The 23,423-nt window shown below is 35.6% G+C and overlaps 1 protein-coding gene across 1 annotated transcript in view; it reads right to left on the reverse strand.

Annotated features, from left to right (window-relative positions):
• Positions 1-23,423, reverse strand: part of DNTT (DNA nucleotidylexotransferase) — an 81,945-nt gene that overhangs the window by 16,095 nt on the left and 42,427 nt on the right. Inside the window, exons 8-10 of the mRNA XM_062496481.1 lie at positions 12,710-12,812; positions 5,719-5,982; positions 4,207-4,290 (exon numbers count right to left, since the gene is read on the reverse strand). Of these exons, the coding sequence (XP_062352465.1) occupies positions 4,207-4,290; positions 5,719-5,982; positions 12,710-12,812 (451 nt within the window). The remainder of the gene's footprint in view (positions 1-4,206; positions 4,291-5,718; positions 5,983-12,709; positions 12,813-23,423) is intronic.

Consider the following 23,423-nt stretch of genomic DNA (forward strand, 5'->3'; position numbering starts at 1 on the left):
ACTCCATTCTGTAAGAGTGGAGATATTAGTAAGGTTTGATCTCCCGCTGCTGTAAATCATAGGAAATACATACATCAGCTTGGTACATACAAGTGCTGATTTCCATACCTTTAGTACACAGTTCTACAGACAGACAGATTTTCACATACACTCGTCTTTTTATCTAAAAGAGGCTGACAGATAAACGGTAGCAAATTTTCAATTTTTTGGTCACAATTTCTCATTAAAAGATCTACAAAATGCCCTTCTTATTACAGAACTGAAAAAATTATTTGTTTGATAATTGCACACTGTCTTCCAAAACCGGTAAATATATAAAAAATGAGATTTGCCTCAAAAAGAAAAAAAAAAATCAAGGCTGAGGAATAATTTCACAGTGTAACTTTGTAACGAGTCCCTGGAGAAAATTTCTCTTCCTTTTGTTCCCATCTGCAAAGCTATGTAATTGATTCCTAACTGCTGTGTTAATGTTCCTGATTCCTGGCAGAATCCCTTTGGAAATACATTAAAGTAAGCAGGACTCTCTCCTGCTGCAACCCTTTGAAAGCTGGAATCTGGGATTCTGTGACATGCATCACATTTCGAGCAGTGGGCCACAGTGCAACCATCTGTGCCAAGGGGCTGATAAATATTAATATAGAAGAATAAAGTACACTGAATTATATACTGAAATATAGAGCAAATCAGGAAATTGTTTTCTTTTGTAATGAATGACATTCTCTCACAAGTACAGTTACATTTCACCAAATAGCAATTAAGTAAGAGCAAATAATATTTGCTATGGCATGCTTTATTAACTTCTTATAATGACTTGAAAAATTTTAACTCTTCCCAATCTTCCTACCCCTTTTGCTGTACGCACTCATAGACTAATAAAAGAAAAAGAATGAAGCAAAAAGGATTTGGTCCAGCTCCCAGATTCTACCCCAGTCATACCCCAGAGACTGTCAGAGCTGTCTGTCCGGACAGAGCCAGTGCCATAAGATAACCTCTCTTCAGCACACAAGGAGAGAAATATGGAAAAGACGTGTTTCAATTTTCACATATGGTGCCTAATTAACCTCAATTAAGGTTGTGTTGAGAGATCTTGAGCAGCTGGCACAAGGGATATCTGCTTCCTATTTTTTTAGCTTTAAGAAAGGAAGATTTCCTCTCTCAAAGAGAAATATACTTATGAAATACAAGTGTTTATGCTCCAATCCAATTTTATGAGACAGTATAGATAAAATACCCCTGTTTTTATTGTTACCTACAAGTCAAATAATTTTTAAAGAAAAGCACTAGGACTTCAATAAAGTAGATTGTCTGCTCTTCATAGTTTAATGTAAAAAATAACCAACAAAATAACACTAAACATTTTACATTTTGAGCATATGTTCCCTTGTGTAAAATTACTAATTATTTTTATAACTTATTTTAAGCTTACTACTCTGATGACCCTAAAAATGCATCAACCTTGGCACCCACACAATTAACTGTGAACTTCTCCTCTTCCACTATGGGCCATCAAATTTCACAGACAGGTACCTATTGCTGTATTCTGCACATTTCTGATCTTATTACACACTGGGTGGCAGTATGGAAGGTTTTTGTTCAAACTGTCATTTGTGGGAAAAACTTAATATAAAATTGTAAAGTTAAAAATAATTTTAAAATGTATTTGAATTTTACACATCAGATTATAAATATTAGTATACTTGCTAGAGAGTCATCTCCCTGCTTCATGTTAGAATAATACCACTTGAAAAAAGACACTGTTAAGCAGATTACAAATTCAGTGCTGCCTGGTCTGAAATTTTTCTTATTGCATATCTGCCTTAGGAGTTTCATTATTTGTGGAAAAAGTCAGCTAATGTAATTTAGCTATTTCTGAGACTGTAGAAGAAACAAGAACAGTATTCTGCTGCGTCAACATATTAACACAACTTCTCGTGTTTGAAATCTGCAGTGCATCTGTGATTTACTGCAAAAGAAACCCAAAATTTGGAAGCAAACTAGCTGTGTTTGGGATTAAATGAGAAATGGCAGAGCTAGATATTGCGGGGCAAGCTGGGTGATGACAGATGGACATCTGAAAGCAAAGTCCCTCCCTGAAAGGGACAGCTGACCCCATCCTGTGCCTCATTTGATATACGGAAACTGTAGATTAAGGACTTCATGATCAAATTGAAATTTTCCCTGAAGATTTGGTCTGGGTGTTTTGGGTTTCATTCAGTTTGGTTTTTGGTCTGCTGATTTTTGTTCTTTGCCTTTGTCGAGAACTTCTCCCTTATGATAAGGAATATAGACAATTTTCTGAGTTTTGCTTCTCAGCCCTCTTTTTAGGTCCATTTCCCCCAGTTTTGGGCAGTATAACTGAGGAACTGAGGAAATGTAAGCTGAGGCTCAGACATGCAGAAGGTCTGGAGACGAAGTTACAGTTACAGCTGATGGTTTAGGGAACTACAACATGGGTATACACATTGCTCTGTATTTTTCAAATTTCCATGGCAAATACTCAACAGGAGAAACTTAAGGCCGTACACTGCAAATGGAGGGCCCTTGAAATCAATGGATGTCTAAGATCTTAAATCTTTCTCTGCCTCAGCTCTTTACTTGAAAATTTGGGATGACAAGAGGACAAGTTTATCTTTCCAGAGGACACTGTGAAGATAAACTCATCATTTATCTGTGAATCATCCTAGCTAATCCAGTCAAAACCACATGGAAACTCACTTCTTTCTTTTTTTCCCAGAAAGATATTAATGGTATGTCAGTTATAAAACCTAAACATAATCAAGAGAAAATAATACTGATTGATGCTGTTCATGAAAGAACAGTGTCCATTTTGCATCCCTGAAAGCTGCAGAGTTCTGAGTAAAGGCAGCAGATAATATGATACATACATGTACACCAATCAGGCAAATTTTGCTGCATACAAAAAAATAACACTGGAATTCCTCAAATTCTTTGGTTTTCCCTAGTGCTGTTTTCTTTTACCACAAAAAAGCTACTGGACAGAGCACATACTAACATGCAGATAATGGAGATAATGCAGATAACACCCACCATATTATCTTGAGGAAAAGAGTTTATATTCTGAATACTTTCAAAGACAGGCAGAAATATACTGACATCATCCCTGGGTTTGTGAAGAAATGTCCTCTTTAGACATGTGATAGCATATTTATCTACTATTGATTTCATGTTTTCTTCTGAAGCATCTAATATTGACAATTGCTGGCGACAGGATATCTGACTAAATGGATAATTAGCCTGATAATTTCCCCAGGTTGCCATGTGAACTGAGGATGCTATGGCAGCATCTGCACCTGATGGGAACAATGGAGACAGCTGAAATGGAGTGATGGCTTCTAAGATGCACTCCTGAATCTTAGAAAGAAGCAATGAGACAATATTGCATCTAAGTAGGGGCGCTAAAAGCAGTCTCCATTCCATAAGGAACATATAGGAAAGATTAATGTAAAATCTTGACATAGTACTTTTGCCTTTCCCTATAATGACATCAATAAGCATCTTCAGTATTGATTTTTGCTTATTATTTAAATGGCCTAATACAAATACAGACATTAAGCCAGATAAATGCAGAGATCAGTATAACTGCAGCCAAGAGCCTTTATACCAGAAGTTATACCAATTACTCCCCAGGCTGCCAAGCCTGACTAAACAGAATTCCACATAAATTTCTGAATGCAGGGCTTTAAAAGCAGGATGATCCCTAATCCCTACTTAGTGTCATACCCTGCAAAAACTTCCTCAAGCCTTCTAAATGAGCCTGTACCAGTCAATATCTCCTCTTCCTTTGCAATGTCAGAGCAGTAAGAGTTGAAAGTGTGCTGGGGACACAGAAATTATCTCTCCTGAAAAGGGACAATGAAGTACCTCTTTCAAATACTCAGATTGGTTGTTCTCAGTTTTGAGAAGCTGCATAGTTTCTATCAAACACAAATGTCTAATTCACATTTCTTGTTACATTTCAAGAATTACCACACAATTGCAAAAAAAAAAAATATTTCCAGACTCACTTGTTCAGATTTAATCAGGCTGTTTCAATGAAAATAAACATGTGAAGGTGGAACTGTTTAACCACCAAACAGATAATGAAGCTAAAACATTCTATATACTCGAATATAAAAAATTAACTGGAAATGCACAGTCAGAAATAAATTAATAAACATTAGCATTATGTTTGAGAATAAACAGTACCTTTCTCCTGTCATACAATGCATGGTTATCCAATATCATTTTCCTTTCATGTGCAGCATACCTCCGCAAATCACGTCCGAATTGCTTTCAAAGATATGGAAAATATCAAACATATGCACAAATATCAAATGTATGCATAAACCAAAATTGTTATCCTTTGCATCTTCTAACACCAGTAATAAACTGAGCAAAAATTACCTCTATTAAAGGAATATAGCCTGATAAAATCAATCATCTGAAAGGAAATGTTTTGATAGGGAATCATCCATCATTTCAGTCAGTTTACTGTGAGTATAGCTGGGCACTGTACAAGAAAGTAAACCTGTGATGGGCTCCCACAGTCTGTAGGTGAATTGGCTCAACAGGGAGTAGGAGCCCAGTGGGGCAGAGAAAAATGAAGTCATTGCCTACTCATCCGAAGGGCCTCACACTGTGTGTTTTTAGTGCAGACACCTATCTACAGAGTTGAGAAGGGCTTTTAAGTTGCCAAAAACTTCCAGGGTAAGAAAGGACCCCAAAGTCTACAGAACTTAATCCAAAGTCTAAATAAATACATTTTGTTATCTCAAAAAAGTGACTGAAGTAACTCATAAGCTCAGCAGGAGAACACATCAATTTCAACATTTTGCCTGGTCTAAACCATCCTGCTTCCAATTAACCTGAGCAGAAGAGTGGCAAGGCACCAGTACTGCTTCCAGCACGACAAAAAGATAATTCAGAGCTTTCAGAAGCTCTCCATTGTGCCATGTAAACACTCTGTAAAAAATGAATATCAGAAGGCAAGCATGTAGAACAGATTAAAAATAATTCTGTCTCAAGCAAGATTAATAATTTGAGTTTTGTGTTCGTATTAGAATTTTTTATTTTGAAAATAGCATATTACTTTATATTATGCCAGCTAACTAGTGTCTATTGTGAAAGTAGCTATCATTTCAAGTTCCCTTATTAAAACATAAATCAAAATATATTTTATTCTAGTTCAAAATTAATGTCTAATTTTAATTTTTTCCAATTTTTTCCAATTTAAAAGAGTCAATTAAAATGCAACTAAAACAAAACATTTGATCTAATCCAAAAAGAAAGATGTCATATAATTTTCAATTTCCTATGAAACAAATTAAGTTCCAATTCAGAACATCTCTTCCTCAAATGTTTAATTTCCTGTAAAATTATGTGACGCTTTCCAAATCATCTCTCTACTCAGTAACCATTTGAATTTGTTAACAGTATCATGATATAAAAAGACAACACAACTTAACAAAAACCTAGCTCTCCAGTTCATAAACCTAAATCTTAAGCTTCAAGGGAAATAGATCTTAACTCTCCTAGAGAGACATCCATACATGTTAGTGATTAATTCATCAGCCCAAACCCATGATTGGAGGGGATGACAGCATGAAAATGTGATGTGTGTACATGAGGAATATGGTTTTTTTAATCTATGAACTCTGTATAGTCCTGCAATAACAAAAACATGTTTGCAATGCTAAGAAAGCATTTGTGGTTACTTACCCTGGAGCCTGTCCAACCTAACAGAGCATATGCATATTGCTCAAAGGGGGTTATGACCAGATCCACACGGATTGCCTTCCAGTCTTTGACTTCTGCCATTTCCAATCTTTTTGATGTGTTGCAAGTGCTGTTGTCTACTCTTGGTTGATATAATTTTAAAATTGCAAAACACTTCTGAAAATGATCCATGGCATCAACTTTTCTGCTTGGCAGCTGTTCCTTTACAAATGTTGACTCAATGATATCACAATAAAGGAGTAAGCCCTAAAGAGAAGATTGTTCACATTGAATTGCTGAACTGGTTTTACTGTCATTCCAGAGTTTCTAGACAGTTGTCTTAAATATTCATGTGAAAATGTAATTTCAGTAAACAAGGAACTCTGCCAGGCCAAATCTGGGCTAAGGAGAGACATGAAACAGCTTCAGATTTTGGAAAAATATTTGAGGGAAATCTGCACCGGTAGATATCTGAGAGTAGTGAGGTCCAGCCCTGTACTAAAGAGATAGTATTTGCAATTCTTCCCCTGCCTCCTTTTCTCCTAATCCTTTTTCTAGTTAATGTCAACAGAAATTTCTGAGTAAGGATTGATGTGTTTCCATGTGGCAGACATCTAGGAAAAAATGATCAGTCCAGAGCACAGCCTTGGTGACAGATTCCAAAGTGGAAGATTCCATTTGGACTGTATCTGTTGCATGATATTTCCTTGTGACAAGTTCTGGAGTCTCCAGGGAGACACAAGATCCTTGCCCATGTCTTTTGCTCAGAGGGAATGTCCATTTCTTTAGGTCCTTGGATCACTTTTTTGTTTCTGCTTTTAAATCACCCAAATGTTTACAAATTCTTCTTCCTCTGGACTAGGGGCTTTTTTAAACAGTGATGTTGAACTAGAAGTGGTTTTATTTGATGGCTGTCAGTTCTTAACTACAATGGTGTTGTAATTTAGGAGTGGTATTCTCCCATTTAGTGGCCCAGTTAAAAATCACTCCTCTTGCTTTCCCCTCCCCCTCCTGAAAACAGAACTGAAAACACAAAAGGCAAAGATCATGGGCTGAGATAGGAACAATTTCCTGGAAACAGCAATAAGATGAAAAAAACAAACAGAAACAGCAGCAACATATGTAATATAATATAATATAATATAACAAAACATATACAAGACAAAGAAACGATTTACATGCAAAATACCAGACCATTTCAACTTCCACTTTCTCCCATTGGAAGGAACATTCTTCTTCTAGGAGAAGACAAAGTCTCTTTCCCTCACCCCAGGCAAAGATAGAAAGTGGTACTGAAAAACATTTGGGTCTGGCCACGCCCCTTCCCTCTGATCTGGGCCAAAACCAGGACAAAAGGTGTCCAGATAAGACAACTTAATGTCCCAGGAAACAATGAACTGATTTTTGGAAGTATACCTGAGTATCAAAAAACAGATTTTGACTATTTCTTTTATTAGTGCAGGTGTGGCAACTTTACATAACATATCTTATATATCTTAAATGCCTTAGAGAATACTTTACAGTAATAAAATTACTTTTATCACTCAGAGCTATAATTCTGGCCCAAAAAATAAAAGCATTAACAAAAACACTTAACAAGATATGATTTCCATGAAGAGAAACTGATAGGTATGATTACATTTTAGCCTCCAGCTTTTTGTTGATGATAGCTCCAAATTAACAATCCCATTATTTTACTAGAAATCAGTTACAGGCTTTTTTATGTGTCAATGAGCCAGCCTTTATTATATTGTTTTATTTGAATTGGCATTCTTTCACTTGTTTGGAATTTTTCCTGATTATGAAGATTTATTATAAACTGATATGAGAAAACACCTTATGTAGGTTCTTCTCTTGGATTAGTAGTTTCCAAGTCTGCTGATTTGAAAATGCTTAAATTTAGCAGGTGCTCTGTAACATCTATCTCTAAAACAGCAATTTTTTCTTAATTTTGCCCCAATGTCACAAGGTACTGAGGCTGCTCTTTCCATAGACTCAAAACAGCTGTGAATGTTAATGCATAAATGCTTGTTTTCCTGCTCTTTTTGATGAAACTAGGCTCCCTTCAGGTTAATTTTGTTGCATTTAATGCTAAAAAATATATTTTTATTATCATTAATCATGGACCATTAACTGATTACTTCATGCTTTGATTAAGCATCAATATTCTTCCTATTTTCTGTAAAGATCTGTTAGCTACACAGCAGTACTTTTTCATATTTTGCTTCATTTTTCTTTTTGCTCTTGGAGATTTGGGACACTACATAGTATATACCAGAAGTCAGGGTATCACCACTAAGAGCCAAAGCCTAGGTCATGTGTATTGGGATAGTGTTTCCAATTAACCTAGCATAATTAGACAGTGGACATCAGCATCACCCCATAAAGTAAAGGTGAAATAGCATTTAGAATTTAGGTACATTTGGAAAATGCACTGCCTGAAGGGGCAGTCAACTATGAAAATTGTGTGAAGTTGTGGCCACTGCTAGCTGCAGCCTTCTCATTACTCTGTGTCAGGGAATCTGCAGTTCTTTGCACATTTCAGATTGATCTATACACCATAAAGTGCTGTAGGTCTTGTTTACACAATCAAATTTTAAAGTGTGGGCATTTTAATTTCTCAAATTTACAACACCATCAAAACTAAATGTATTTTTTAGGACAGTTATGTTAAGACCCTCAACAATTTTCCATTTTTAGAATGACTGCACACTTTTACTTAAATATGCTGAGTGCTGGCACATTTATAGCATAGATATTGGAGTAAATCTATGTTCAAGCTGAGGAAAAGTATGACTTCTTAGAAAAATATTAAATCAATCACTGAAAAATCAATCAAATATGGTCACTAGCATTCTCAGTCATTTTTAATTAAATTGAATTCTATTCTATATTTAGTGTTACATGCTGTCATTATTCATAATTATTGCTAGCTGGATTAATTCTGTTACAGCTAGGTAGATCGTTTTATAGCATCTGAAAATGTAATCAGGTATGTTCTTCTGAAATGTATGTGATGTTGCTCTAAATTTTCTTCTGAGATAGTTTATAAAGTGAAACTGGATTTCCTTTTTTTTCAGTGAAATTCCTAAATCTAATCCAAAATAGAATGTAGCATGTTTATTTGGAAAAAAATCTCAACCTAGATGAGACAGATGGAATTCTACAAAGTGGAAGAGCTAAAAGAACTGATGCCTGGGAGAAATCAGGCCTTTTAGGATAAGAAGTTATTAGAAAATGGCATCAAAGGTTTCATCAGCAATGCAAAACTCGGCAGCTGCTGCATAATCATGCAGCTGCCTTGGTCCCTTTTTCACCCTGAAGTTCCCTGTGTGTTGGAATGATTTAGTTCTGAGTATGTTTGGAGCAGCCTGGCTTTGACAGCAATGGACAGACCAGCACTGGAATCCATGAATGAAGGTGTTTACCTCTCTATGCCATGAGCACTGCTGAGCAAGATAGACAGACAGACACGCAGGGACTTACATGTAGCTACTCACCCACATACAGCTGTACAATACAACCCAGAAAGATCATACATCTTAAGAAATGTCTCTATTGCCTGGATCTTCACTTAGGACACAGCAGGAAATGGAACATTTCTGCCTGCTTTATACAGTAACCTCACAAGCAGGATAATCAGATTTAGCCCTACACTTTCTCTAAAGATATTTAAGCCAAGATCTCTCATGTTCAGAGCTCTCTCTAACCACCTTGAAACAGTCTATTTTAGGTAAGCATTTCCTTGTCTGAGTCAGAATGCAACAAAAAAATTCATATTGCATCGTGAAAAAAAGCTGAGACAAAGGAGCTCCGCATCCTTATGCACTCTTTCATCTGGAACAAAAGGTTCTTTCCTCTGGCTTCTTAATCATTTCTGTGTCTTGTCTTAGAAACAAGTTTTGTTGCTGGCAAAATCCAGCTGTCACTTAATAATGAATGTGTGGCTTTCCTGTGAACCCTGCTTCCAAAAATCTGTTTCCAGCAAAAGAAGAATTACTTGCTCCTCACCATCCTCTTTAATGGACATCAAGAAGATGTCCCTTCCCCCTTCCTGATCACCAAGGGTGAATACTAGAATTTAAATAAGGCCAGTAATATATTAAAATAGGTAAGCACAGTCAGGCCTCTCCATTCCTCATTTTCTTAAAGCTATAAGAAAAATGCAACATTACACTTACACAAATACAAAGGGAAAAAACTGAAGAGTGCAGGAGTGCCTGTAAATAACAGTATCTCTTCTATTGTTGAAAGTACATATATAACAGGAACAGTGCTAAATATAGCTACACAGGTTTTCAGAAAAAAATGAAAGCATTTTTTCACAGTAGGTGAATGAAGCTGCGTCAACACAGATGGCTCAGCCTGTTTGCCCACAGCCTTTCAAGCTCTAACCTACAGAAGTAATTTCTTACTTTCTTTATGAGGCTTTTTGGAACCATTGAGACCATAACTTGTGTACTGCATCACAGCTTTTCCATTTTGCTACTCCGCTTTGAAGAGTCTGTGTTCTCTGTTCCTCAGCCCGTTTATCCCTGGTGATGCTGCATCAAAGAGCTTGATGGTGTTGATTTAGCCACTTCGTTTTCAGCAGCTTTCAATGGAAGGATCTTGTAACACTAAACTTTTCACATAAGAAAAAGGCCCTTTAAACTATTTAAAGCTGTGGTCCATAATTTAGGAGTTGAACATTGTGGAATCCTTCACTCAGAGCTGCAAAAAGGAACTCAACATCATGACCTCCATGATGTACATCGACTAATTTGGGCTTAGAAGCAGAAGCACAAAAATGGCAAGCTGTGAAGCAGACTACTGCAAAAAAAGTTTAAAAGTTCTTTATTAGGGTTTTTCTTCTGTGCTCCCCTCTTCCTTCTAAATCAAAGGTAATAAAAAGGCAAGAGGTGTATAAATACTCTCTTCCCTTTTTTTTTTTTTGCATTTCGATTTTACTGGCAGCTTATTTTTCAGCCTAATACTTTTAATGCCACAGTAGAGAGGTAGTGTAACTAGCAGTACAAACCATAAAAAAACTGGAGGACCAACAGAACACAGGAAATAATTTTCCATAGCTTTAAACTATACCCAGCTTCTTTGGGTTTAGTTTCTATAGCCATTATGCTTCTGACATGTTTTTCATGCTGGGATTTCTAGAGGAATCCTAATCTTTTTATCAAACTCTTGGCCACCCTTGACCTCCCATACTCTACCTCCACTCCACTCTGCCAAACAGTCCCCTTAACAAGAAAATCAGTAAGAGCAATTAATTTTCAGTTTCTTTCCTTTCAATTCCTTTTAATGAAAGCAGCTCAAAGTGAACTGAAAAACTTTAGTACTTGTCAGACTTCTCAGATCACAGCCATTTTTCTCAGTAAGGCAAGTGGAAAAGAAGGAACGAAAGGCTGGACTCAGGGCAGGCTCTAGCCTTGGTCTGTCGTCACTTTTCCCTTCTGCTCTATTATAATGAACATGATTTTGGGAAGATCCATGCATGGTTTCCTAGAGATTCAAGTGTGCATAAGGGTAAAATATACCTTCTAAGAAGAAAGACAACTTTTCTCATAGTAAAGGGAATATAACAACCATTGAAGGACCTATACATTAATAATAAAAAGATAAAAATAGAGTACTTCCTCAGCGTTCATTAATTGCCATAGCTTCATTACTTTGGAGTAGTCTAAATAGTACCTGCTATCAATCTACTCCAACACGTACAGCTTCCACAGAGTAATGAGAAAAATCTAAAAAATTAATACTAGTCTCTTAACACTTCAAAGACCAAAAATCAATTGGAAGAAGAGGAATTCAGCTAATATTGCATTTTACCAGGAGAAAAACAAGTTTGAGGCCCTTCCATCAAAGCCAACTGCAAGATTTTGACCACCATGAAACAGAAAACTTCATACAGTCACATAAGCTTTTGTGTAGTGGATGTTTTAAATTTTTCATGTGTTACCCATTAGCATATAACCCATTGTATGCTAATTTGTGTACACAGCTCAAGAATCAATTCAAAAGCATTCTCTGCAGCCTGTCTGCACTAAAAGCTGACTTGACTTAGCAGTGAGGCACTTGATTCACCTCAGGGTGCTGGCCTTTTACTTGTTGAAATGTGCTCCATTTCTTTGAACAGTGTTGGTAACAAGGGAAAACTACCACCGACACTGTTGAAAATTATCTCACCTGGCCAGAAAAGTTTATTTTTCCCAACATACTATATTATTCTGACCCAGGAATATTTTGGCTACCTGCACCTGTTATTAACTGAGACCTTTCCAATTTGAAAACTGCTAGAAACTGAAGAGCTGAATAGAGGAAAAACAAACAAACAAAAAACCCCCACAACCAACCACAACAAAACAACCCAAAATCCATCCCTTAGATGACCAATTTCTCTATGAAATGACACAATTGGGTTGGAAGAGACCTTCCAAGATGTGTGCATTCTTCCAAACACAGACATCATGGAAAACTATGTCAATTGTTCAGTATTTCAATGGAAGCTGGGAAAATTGCTAATTAATAGACTGAAAGGAAGCCAGAATTCCAGAGCTTTGGTGCCTAAGCTTTCAGACTTGCTCACCCAAATCCACTATGCCTAAAGTTGGATCTCCCTGCAGCAGCTTCCCTGGGAAAACCTACTCCCACTTCCAGGAGAAATTAAGCAAAGAGGCTTTCTTACAAACTATAAGAACAAATTTCTCTGATACTCAAAATTCTGCATAGCTTGATTTCTCACCTCTGACTAGCTGCATATTCTTAGGGTATGATATTATAGACTGTGTGTGCCCTTCTGATATAACCTTCAACTTTAGCATTCAGGGCTAGAGGATGCACCTAGATCATCATGGTTAGTAACCAAATAGAGCAATATCCTGCTCCAAAATATTGCAGAGCGAGCTGTAAAAAGGAGCATAAGACTCTTTAAGCAATATATAGGCTTAATTCAGTGGAGTTAGAACATGTGTCTTTTGGCCAAGTGTTCTTTAGTTCATACCTGCTTTTTCCATAAGTCAATAACTTTATGCAGAAGTTCATCATCTTCTCTTGGTCCTGGATTGGTGATCAAAAAATCTATGTCATGTCCAATATTCTTACCCCTAGAAGGAATAAATATCAAAGACATTAAAAGAGTTTAGTTCCTGTTGAATTTTGCTCTGTTTTCAAAGAAAGTATTTTTGCTGCATTACAAAAAAGTTTTGCAGTATAAAGGGATAGTTGCTTAAGACATAACAGAAATGGAATCTTTTATTTCTATTATGGGGTCTATTACTATTCTTTATGAAATAATAATTGCAACTTTTTGATCTATGTCCTCTGTTTTTCAACTAGATACTACAGATCCATTTGCAGATGTTAAATCTCTCTCTTTCTTCCCCTTAAGTCCCAGAAAGGAAGATTTCAGTCATCTTTGGATTTAAAAAAACATAATCAAAATAATATCAAAATCAGCATAATCAAAATCAGCAGTATCAAAATATACTGCTGTGAAGTAACAGCAGATAAATTTGCCAGACTACCACAGATTAAAACATTCTTCTTTGTTTCAATAGACATTTTAATGTACAAAACTGTGACTATGAATATTTTTATTGTTTCTTTTAAAAGCAGATATAAATCCTTTGACTATTTTCCAATTATTTTAAATGTAACAATGCTTTTTACAGAGATTGATTTATTTTTTTTGAGGACAATTCATCCTTAATGTGACTAAAGTTTGTTCATTACACACACTAAGGATTTCATAATTAAATCCATGTGCATAAAATTTAATAGCAAATGTTCTTAATGAAAAATTGTCATAACCTCTTGTTTTTCTCTGTTTAAGTCTAAGCATTCAGCTTGCCTTTCGTCTACTTTCCAAAGGTGTTAAACCTAAATCTGATTAAGGCAAAACTATCAAAAACAGCCAAAAGCATGTTATTGGAATGTTTCCCTCCAGAATTATAAAATGTTTGAGAACACATGAAATTTATATCACAGTGCAATTAATCTGGGTATAGCAGAACCCATACAAGGTTTTAATCTTGGTCTTGGTACTACAACAGGAACTACATACACATTCACAGAGGGCAATCAGTCCAGCCAAAGGAGAAATGAGCAGAGGAGAAATTTCTGCAATGAGAATAATTCTCCCTTATGGAGTTGGTGGAGTAAGTGCCCAAAATCTGGAATAGTGACACTTATGTGTAGCATATCTTCAATTTTTTTTTTCTTCCATGTGTTTCTGGGAAAAGTCTGTTCTTGCTGATGTTTACAAGGGCATGAGATGTTATAGCTCAGGAGGTTTTCAGTCAACACTGTGTCAAGCATTCAGAGAACTTGTGAACTGCTATTCAAGCAATAAAAATAAAACTGTGTGATCCAATTTTTTTTTTTAATTTCAGTAAATAATTTATTCTCTTAAAATAATGCCTGAACCTGGTTTCTTAAACTTGAAAATTTGTAGGAACAGAACTGATAGGCAGACTTGTCAACTGCCATTTGTGTGACAGGAAATCATCTAACTGATGGATAGTTGAACAGCATTAGCACGAAGTTGTAAGGAGATGAAAGTCTGGGGCTTGCATTTGACAAGCAGTCTAACTCACTATAATGCAACTATTGTGCTGTGTCTGCAGCAAAGTTGAAATTGCTTAAACAGGTGGAAATGGTTTCAAAAGAGGTTTCAAACAAAGCATCAGGCTAGGCTTAGAAACTGAACGGCAATTCAAACTCAAGGAGTTAGAAAATATTTAGTATTGCATTTAACACTTGTTATTTTGTGGGATGCTATTCATTATCTCTAAAATTACAATAATAATGCAAAGCTCTTATGTAGCACTTTTTACTAACATGTCTCAAAATATTTTTTCAAAGGGAAGGAATTCACTATTCCTATCTTACAGATATAGAGTGGCATAAGAATATTTGCTTAAAATTATTTTTTAAAGAAATCAAAGGAAGAAATTGGAAGCTGATGGAATTGAGAGTTGATTCCAAATGCTTACTCAACATGTACATATTTTAGGTTAACAACATCTACAAAATCCTGCATCAATCAAGCCATAAAATCACAGAAAATCCAAGGTGCTTCATTGGCCCTCTCTTTCCCAAGACAGAGTGTATTTATTGAAATGTTCTCAGGGGCCTTTTTTTTTTTTTTTTTGTGAAATTAGAGAGTGTAAATATCATATTAGCACACAATATTAGTTATTGTCACAGTTAAATTTCAGATCCTTTTTAATTAATGCACAGCGGATAAATTTCTGAATGAAATTGTTAAGCTGTTACTGGGACATTTAGTCCAATTGCCACTAGTACTCTTTACCAAACAATGCATTTCAGCCTAGAAAAATGCATTATTTTCCTTAAAATAGAAAAACAAAGTAGTAAATTAAGAAGATGTATAACATACATTGCTCGCAGCTTGTAAATTGTGCAAAAAGGTGCAGTAAGGAATACATGGATTCAGATCACCATTCTATTGAAGCTGAAGGTGGCCAATAATTTCAGCAGAGTAGGGATTTTCACATATACATATGTATTTGTGTGTGCATACCTACCAACATACAATCATGGGTACTCATAAAGTTACCTAAAGGGCGAAGTTATTTGTCATTCACTGGTTGTTAAATACAAAACATAGAATCAGAGCTTGGTACAGGCAGCAGGGTCTTAAGAATTTTCCTCACTAGAAAGGCATCCTAGTCAGCACACTGCATTGCACTTCCTCTGGATCTACAAATCTCCCATTTAATATCTCAGGGTGGCCTGAGATAAACCCACCTGAGCTCCTGTTTTTAGCACGCTAATGACAGACGGGAGATGCAAGGATTTGATTCTGGCGCACCACAATTTACATACTCTAATCATAAAGACTTTATCTAAGCTGTGGTTACTTCTTTTAAAATAAAAAGAGTTGTAATGACGTTTTAGCAAAAATAATATACACCCTCTTAACACGGGTGAGTATTGCACAGAACTTGTCTATTTTCTAGACCTCCTATGAGATGACAGCAATAACCTGTCTAGTTTCTACATTCTATCTGGCATAAGCAGGATCTGGAAAATCATTTGCTTACACCTGGAATTGCTGAAGCTCTGGTGAACCAGGGGCATAGATGTACCCCAGGAGCAAAGTAATCATGAACAGAGTTGGGGAGTTCAGGTTTCTGAAGCTTGGAATAGGAAAATATTCAAGTTTTGGATTTCCTATTCAGATCCACTTACATCTTTTTCTTCTCTTCAAATTTAAACCTAAATCTTTGCTGGGATGGAGCTATAAGAAAACCAGCACCTTAAAGAATGGAAATTGAAGCTTACCTTTTGTTCTAATAATTTATTCAAGCCTGAAGACAATAAAAGACAGTGCACTATTAATTAACTGTATTAAATTCTTGGCTGACTAAACTTGTATAAAGCTGGTAAATGTTTCTTAGCAGTCAATTAACTACATTTAAGGTTGTTGGAATTATCTTTCTTTCTGTTATTAGATTCCAAGTCGTCAAATATAACTATCATTATGACTAAAATTTAAAGATATGAATGTATAGCAAAGGATAATCATATTGTCTTAATCTACAATGGCAGTACCTGCATGATTAGCCATTTAACAGCTGCATGTGTGCAGAATATTTTGAGATACTGGAATAGTACATAATGGCTAAGCCACATCAATGACAATTTTGATAAAATTATTTTAGCTATGGAAAGATGGACTGACATTTCCCTACTACTCACAAAGCTTCACTATTGGATGAGAACAATTACTTCTGACTTTAAAACCTTAAACACTGTATTAGATTTGTCTTTGGGTTACTTAGGCTATTTGGTAATGGATACCAGTGATGTTTTGCTTAACAGACTATATTTCCCTTGTTTCAGAGATTCACACTTCCTTCAGAGTGAGATTATAATAGTTTTTGCAAATCCTTCTCAATCTCTTACTTCACTGCTGTGTGAAAACAGTTCTTCAGTTAAGCAATTTACCTTAAATCTGTCCTTGTCAGCTAAATAACAATTTGCCTGACTTTGGAATAAAAATGGAAAGGCAACTAGGAATTCAATTTAGTACCATGCTATCCAGAGCAGTCTAAAATACTGCTTCTTTACAGCTGCCATATTGTGTAATTCAATTGATTCTCAAAACCATCTTAGGAAGGGCACTTCCTCTTTTTCACTCTCTTTGTGAAAAATGTCACTTAATATTCAGAAGAAGAAAAATATTTTCAATAACTGCTCTGAAAGACCATCAGAGATAACTGTGTCCCACTGGCTTGCAGTCTCAGAATCTGGACTGGAAACAAGCTGGACAGCTGATATGTTTATCTCTCAAAAAACACAGATGGAAAATTTCCAAATAATTATTTTGAGTTTGTTGTTGTTTTGGAGACTTTTGATTTGGTTTCAGGGTTTCTTGTGTTGTAACTGTCCTAGCATTGCCACAACAACGTTTACTAAGTAAATACTATCTATTCCTTAATCAGAGAAAATTCTTGTTGGCATGATGGAATTAGAAGTTGAGCGAACTCCCATGTGTTAAATCCTTCAGTGTCTGCACCAGCAATCTGAACCTTACACATGAGAACACTGCCACAGATAATCAGAAATGTTAATCATTTGCACGAAGCCAAGCATATATATTTAAGAACCTGGTAGACTGACAACTAACAGGTGCTTATTTCCAGTGTCTGCTCAATTATAATAAATACTAAAGAAGCATAAATTTTGTGGGGTTCCTGGAATTCAGCAAATTCATTGCATATAATTAATTACATTATAAATCTTCAAATCATACGCTCATTTAAAAGCAAAGAATATAGCACAATGAAGTGGGTGCAAATAATGGTGAACATAAACAGATTTTGCATAGGCATTTCAAGTTTCTTTATATGTGACTGAACTTTTTACTCCTGTCAAAATTCTGGAAAAATAATAATTGTGGAGGAAGACATGAACCCTGAAATACTGGGTGTTGGTTAATGTTCCAAGCTAATCTGCTTGATTAAACTGGATTGCATTTACTAAAAACAGTATATTTATGAAAATATTCAGATGCTAATCAATATTTTAGCCATTACATTTTCAGCCTATGTACTGAATAAGAAAAACTTCATAACTCTGAAATACATTATGGGGAGTGATTGCTATCAGGAAAGAGAGTGAGAAAAATCAATTCACCAGGAATTGCTAACAGGAATATAGCCAATATTCACCATAAAAATGGCAAGATTTTTTACTTATCTCTTTTATAAGAATTTTATTGTACAGCTGTGTTTTGACAGAGAAAGCTAGGAAAATCAGTAAAAGTAATCTCAGACCAGTACTATGTGGAGTGAGCCTTAGACAGCATGAGGAGAGTCTACACAGAATATCAGAGGATTTCACTCTCTCTTCCTTCCAGAGAGCTCAGGTTAAAAGCAATCCAGCTGAAATTCATTTTTATAGCAAGCTGGATCCTAGCTAAGATGCTGGAAGTTGATTTAAAAAAAAAAAAAAAGACAAGCCCTTTATTTGTTGAAAGAAATATGGGAATTCATTATAGGTTAAATTAAGCATCATCTTTTCTACATTCTTCTTTTGGGAAATGTAGGGAGGGCAGCTTCTAGACAGACATCCCCAAGTGATTTGTAAATACATGAGGATATTTGAAGATTTTCTTGAACATAGATGAGAAATATGTGTAAACATCTAAGAACAGATGCAATTGCTGAAGTGATGATTGTGTGGCAATGGAAAAGGAATTAAATGTTGCAGAAGGTTACACATAGCTGAAAAAATGAAAATACTGTGATATAGCACAATGATCTTTTTTTTGAGCAGTGAAGAGAACACTTGAATAAGTAGCAGAATGACTTATTTTAGAAACACCAAACACATAACATATAAGTACCATAAAATGCCTGTTCCTGAGGGGGAACCCTAGTAGCCTTAGTGTGCATGCACAGTGAAACATGTAATTACAGCTCTAATGGAACATGCACACATATGTACACATAATGCAAACATTTCCTTCTGTCTGTTCTGATATCAATACCATATTTTTACTCTAGGGAGTAAAATAGTGCTGGGTCTCATGTAACTCCCACTGTAACAGCAGTGTAGAATTATTGTTTGACATCAGTTGAGTTTGACCAAATAGAAATGACACAGGAATTCTGTCTGATAACTGCAGTCCTGATGAAGTTGTTTCTACAACCATCTCCAGCACATGCCTTCCAGGAAAAGGAACATATATTCCAAATCCCAGGTAGTCTGCATGCCTGTGGATTTACTTATTAAGCAGTCTTTGCTGAGATGTCAAAGAAAGGATAGACAACTTCTTACAGCCAGATATTACAATGATTCTGAGATACTGTCAGTCAAACTATGAAGAACTACATATTTACATATTTTCTTTATATGAACCTCTTATAAAGAGAAAAAACATTCTTTAAACTTGAAGTACTGGAATGGACAGTGCTACAACTATTACATAGAAAGTAATAGGCTGTTTGACAGAAGAATTCTACCAATTGCTAAATAGTTACATAATAATTCTTGGCTCTGATACTACAGATTTTCAAAAGCTTGTTAGATAGTGTTCCATCTTCAGATGTAAATTACTAAGTTTTATTTACCCTGAGTTTTAATAAAATAGAAATGCAGTGGTCTACAAAGTAGACAAATAAGTACAATTCCCTGAATATTTTGCCTAAGGAGAATTTACTGAATTCAGAATGTAATCACAAGTTTATTATTGCAGTACATTTTTCCCCCCAAGCTTTTTTCAGATCTGAATTCGGGACCCAGAGTAAGTGGCTTTATTGACTCAGAAGGACATTACCCATTGCTACTTATACAATAAGTACACTGCCAGGAAATGAGCAGAGTCAGAACTGTGCAGGGGTTTCTGTAACACTGATTTCATGCTGAAGGAGTGTGTTAAATGGAAGTTATTATGTTGGTAACATGGTTGTTTCATTTTCTACAGGAAGTGGGTAGTAGTTAAAAGAAGTTCGAAAATTATTTTGTTTGTGACAGAAAGTGTCTTCCAAATTGCAATAAAACTTCAAACAAATGTTGCAGCATTATTTTCTCGGAAACTCTCTGTTACATATTCTGACAAATAGAGGTTCTGACAAATTCTGACTGTAGAGAGCATTAACAGCCTAAGTAGCAGCATAATACTGTACGAGCCCATTGCTAGCACAAATGACCAGCTAAGCCCTGTACACCACATGTAAGCTGTTCTTCAAATCACTTCCAGCTTTAGCTCAGTTTTCCTTAATATTCCAGTCAGCTCCACATTTCCAAAACAACATTTAGATTCAAAAGTGTCAATGCCATGGTGGCTCACATACATATAGAGTAGGTAGCAAGAAAATAAATGCTCACTGAAGTGCAAAAGCAGCTCAACCAAAGTTAACAGTCCAAAAACACTGACACAGAGAAAGCAGAGACAGCAGAATACAAAATATAAGTGTTGGCAAGCCTGACTCACACTGTGCAGTGACTACTTTGTCAGCCCAGAGTGAGAGGAAGAGGGAATATTCAGTCAGAATAAACCAGGGGCTCTCAAACATGCCAAACTCTAGCATCAGCTTCATTTGTTCTCCGTGCTTGATCCCCACCTTAAACATGACAAAGGCATAAGATCAATGAGGATGCCTAAAGCAAGATGACATTTTATAGTTCATCCAGTTAGACAGAACACTCATCTTTACTATTTAGCACATGAAGCCATATTATGCTTCCTTAAATTTGGAGTTTTAAGAGTCATAGATGGCTCAGATTCCAGAATTAAAACTCAGGGAAAGCCTTCTAGTGAAGAGCAGGGTAGTAAGTAGGATGAGAAAGATGTAGAGATTACCTGCAAAAATTAATTACAAATACTACACGACAATTTTGAGCATGGTTATTAAAAAATAATAACCAAGAAGACTGCTCCACATCTTAACACTGCAAGCATCTATGGCAGTGGTTTGTTATACCCCTGATCCAGTGAATACCAACACAGCCAGAACCTGCTTCTTAGATATAAAGTAGCATGCCTGAAGTAGTGAGGAAAATAATAAACTAAGATCTGATCAAGGCTCCATAGAAGATAGATATGGGTTGAGCTTCTGCAGATAATTTCTGCTCTTCTGGTTGTTACTTGAATTAGATCCTAATTGCCTTTAAAGGCAGTTTGACACTAGTGGTTCCCAGTCAGTGTCAAAATTAATTCCCTTTTCTTTCTAATGCCATATAGGTGGTAAGGTACAAAAAAGAAAACCACCTGTGGAGATGAAAACTGCCAGTGTGGGAAGATACTTGTGCTAACATTTTATAGCTGAGTTCAAGGCCCAGCCTTTGAGTCAACCTACTGCACTTGGCTTGCACCAGCTGATAAAAACTTTGAGTTGAATATTTCCAGAATTCTAAATCAAAACTGAGAGTTTTTATTCTATATCAAAGGAAATTCTGGGATTCCTGCCCCTTGAGGGCTAATTCTTCCCTGATTGTTCATTACAGTGCTCTTCTGGAGCACTGTTAATATCTGTAAGATGGTTTAATAGGATGCTGGATAATGTCTAAAATAGTAATAATCTAATTAAATCAACTGAAATAAATTTTGCCACTAGCAAAGACAATTAAAATTAAAACTGAAATAATGATATATTTAACTGAGAAGATACCATACGGTTACGAGAACTACCCTAATTCATTTTGAGGGAATTTGTGGGTAAAAAATTGCTGTCATATCTTTGTCTGCAGAATTACTTTTCCCACTAATTTAAGAATAGAATAATTTCGGTTACACTGTCTGAAAAAACCCATAGTGAAAACTGAGAACTGTTCCCCTGGGCAGCTATAAATCAGGCTTCTACAAAGGTTTGACTTGCCAAAGGTAGCATATAGCAGCTTCTTCACCCATCCAAGTAATTCAACATAAACCCAGCTGAACTATGTAAGTATTTGGCAAAGATTCGCAAGTATCTTCTCTAAAAGAAGTGCTTGAGGGTGGACACTTCATTAAAATGCTATTTTTCTTGCCCAGTGTAACAGTAATTCTAATTCACTGGAGGCAGAACCCATTTTCCATGGCTGTGGAACATATTTATTTTATTTTTGAAGTTAATCCAACTCTGCAATGAAGCAGCATTGGGTTTCTAATCCTTTCCCTTTAGGATCATAAACCTTGCTAGACAGCATAGGGGAATACAGCTTCAATATAGGATACACAAAGCTAGCATTTTTGGTTTCTCATTTATTCAGCAGGATATCACTGCTATTGTGCATCTGTTACCTATTGTTACCTATTGTGCATCTGCAACAGTACCTTCTGTTCAAGAAATCTTTTAGGGAAAGACCTAAAAATGCAGAGAATTAATTACTTAAAAGATCTTATATCAAATCAGGAAAAAGGAGCATTATCCGCTGCAGCAGAGGGACCACATCACTGGTTATTTCTACAAGTTTTGTTCTGAGGGTAGAATTCACTGAAGTGAAGAGAGCCAGTGAAAAACCTGTGCAGTGGCACTTACATTTATTTGAAACATAATTTCACCCTCAGTGACTACATTGCCTCAAAAAAAAAAAAATGGTAGTAATGCATGGCACTCACCTCGTCTCATTAAATGCACTTTCAAAGACCAAAGTTTGTCATGCTATGTTTGACTGTATCTTTTATGACCCAAAAGAAACTCAGACATTTCTCAGAATACAAGACACTCAGGTACTCCTTCTCATGTTACGATGATAAGTTTTGCTTTAACAGATATTTAATTAATGCAATAAAAGGAAAAGATCAGAAAACAGTTATTCAACTGAGGAATTTAAATGACCAGTGTAGCTAAACTTGACCTTAGAAATATTTCTTAGATCATTTGCACTTAAATTATTTAATTGTTTTATTTCTTGAAATTATTTAATGTGTTAAACATATTCTATGCAAAACCCTGAAAATATTTCCCTGCCCTGTGAAAACAATGAATGGTGTGTTTATATATTGCCTCCTATGGACCTTTAGCCAAATTGTTGTTTCAAAGGGTATTTTGTTTAAAATAAGTCTGTGTAAGGATTCTCTTATACACTAGCATCTATAAAAACCATAGTCGTGGAACAACATGAAAATCTGAATGGAACTTGAAATTTGAAGAACTGATTTAAAAAAAATTGACCACAAACAAAAATATTAAAAACAAAGTGATTTACCTATTTCTGTATGCATTATCTTGATGAGGGCCACCTGTTATTCACATGCTGAAACTACTTCTCTCCAACCTTAACTTCAGATTTGTTAAAAACAGTCACTCAAACAAGTATATTTGTCTTCCTTCCATCCTTCATTCCTTGTCTTCTATTGCTGCCTGAACATGGCTGTCACCAATTATGCTGAATAGTTATCAATTTTGGCTTGCACATAAGATGATTTTTTGTTGCTAACAGCTTTAGCCTCTCTGAATCCTCTATTTTGGAGCAAATTCACTATTCCACTAAGAAAAACAAAACTATGCTTAAGCTTTGAATCACTGCAAGTGCTGTCTAAATTTCATATAAATAGCATAATTGTACCTGGAAGTTGTCCATGAAATTTCAAGTTTTAAAGCTTATGAAAAGTACCATACCAATCTGTCACAGTTTTATTTAAAGTCATGAAATACATTGTTGAAGTTTTGTTTTTGTCTTGGCAAATCCTTTAAATCACACTTAATTTCAATCAAGCATTTCAAATGACATCATAGAAACTTCCTGCATAAACAGAT

The sequence above is a fragment of the Cinclus cinclus genome, chromosome 7 (assembly GCF_963662255.1).
Source record: "Cinclus cinclus chromosome 7, bCinCin1.1, whole genome shotgun sequence".
Taxonomy (NCBI): domain Eukaryota; kingdom Metazoa; phylum Chordata; class Aves; order Passeriformes; family Cinclidae; genus Cinclus; species Cinclus cinclus.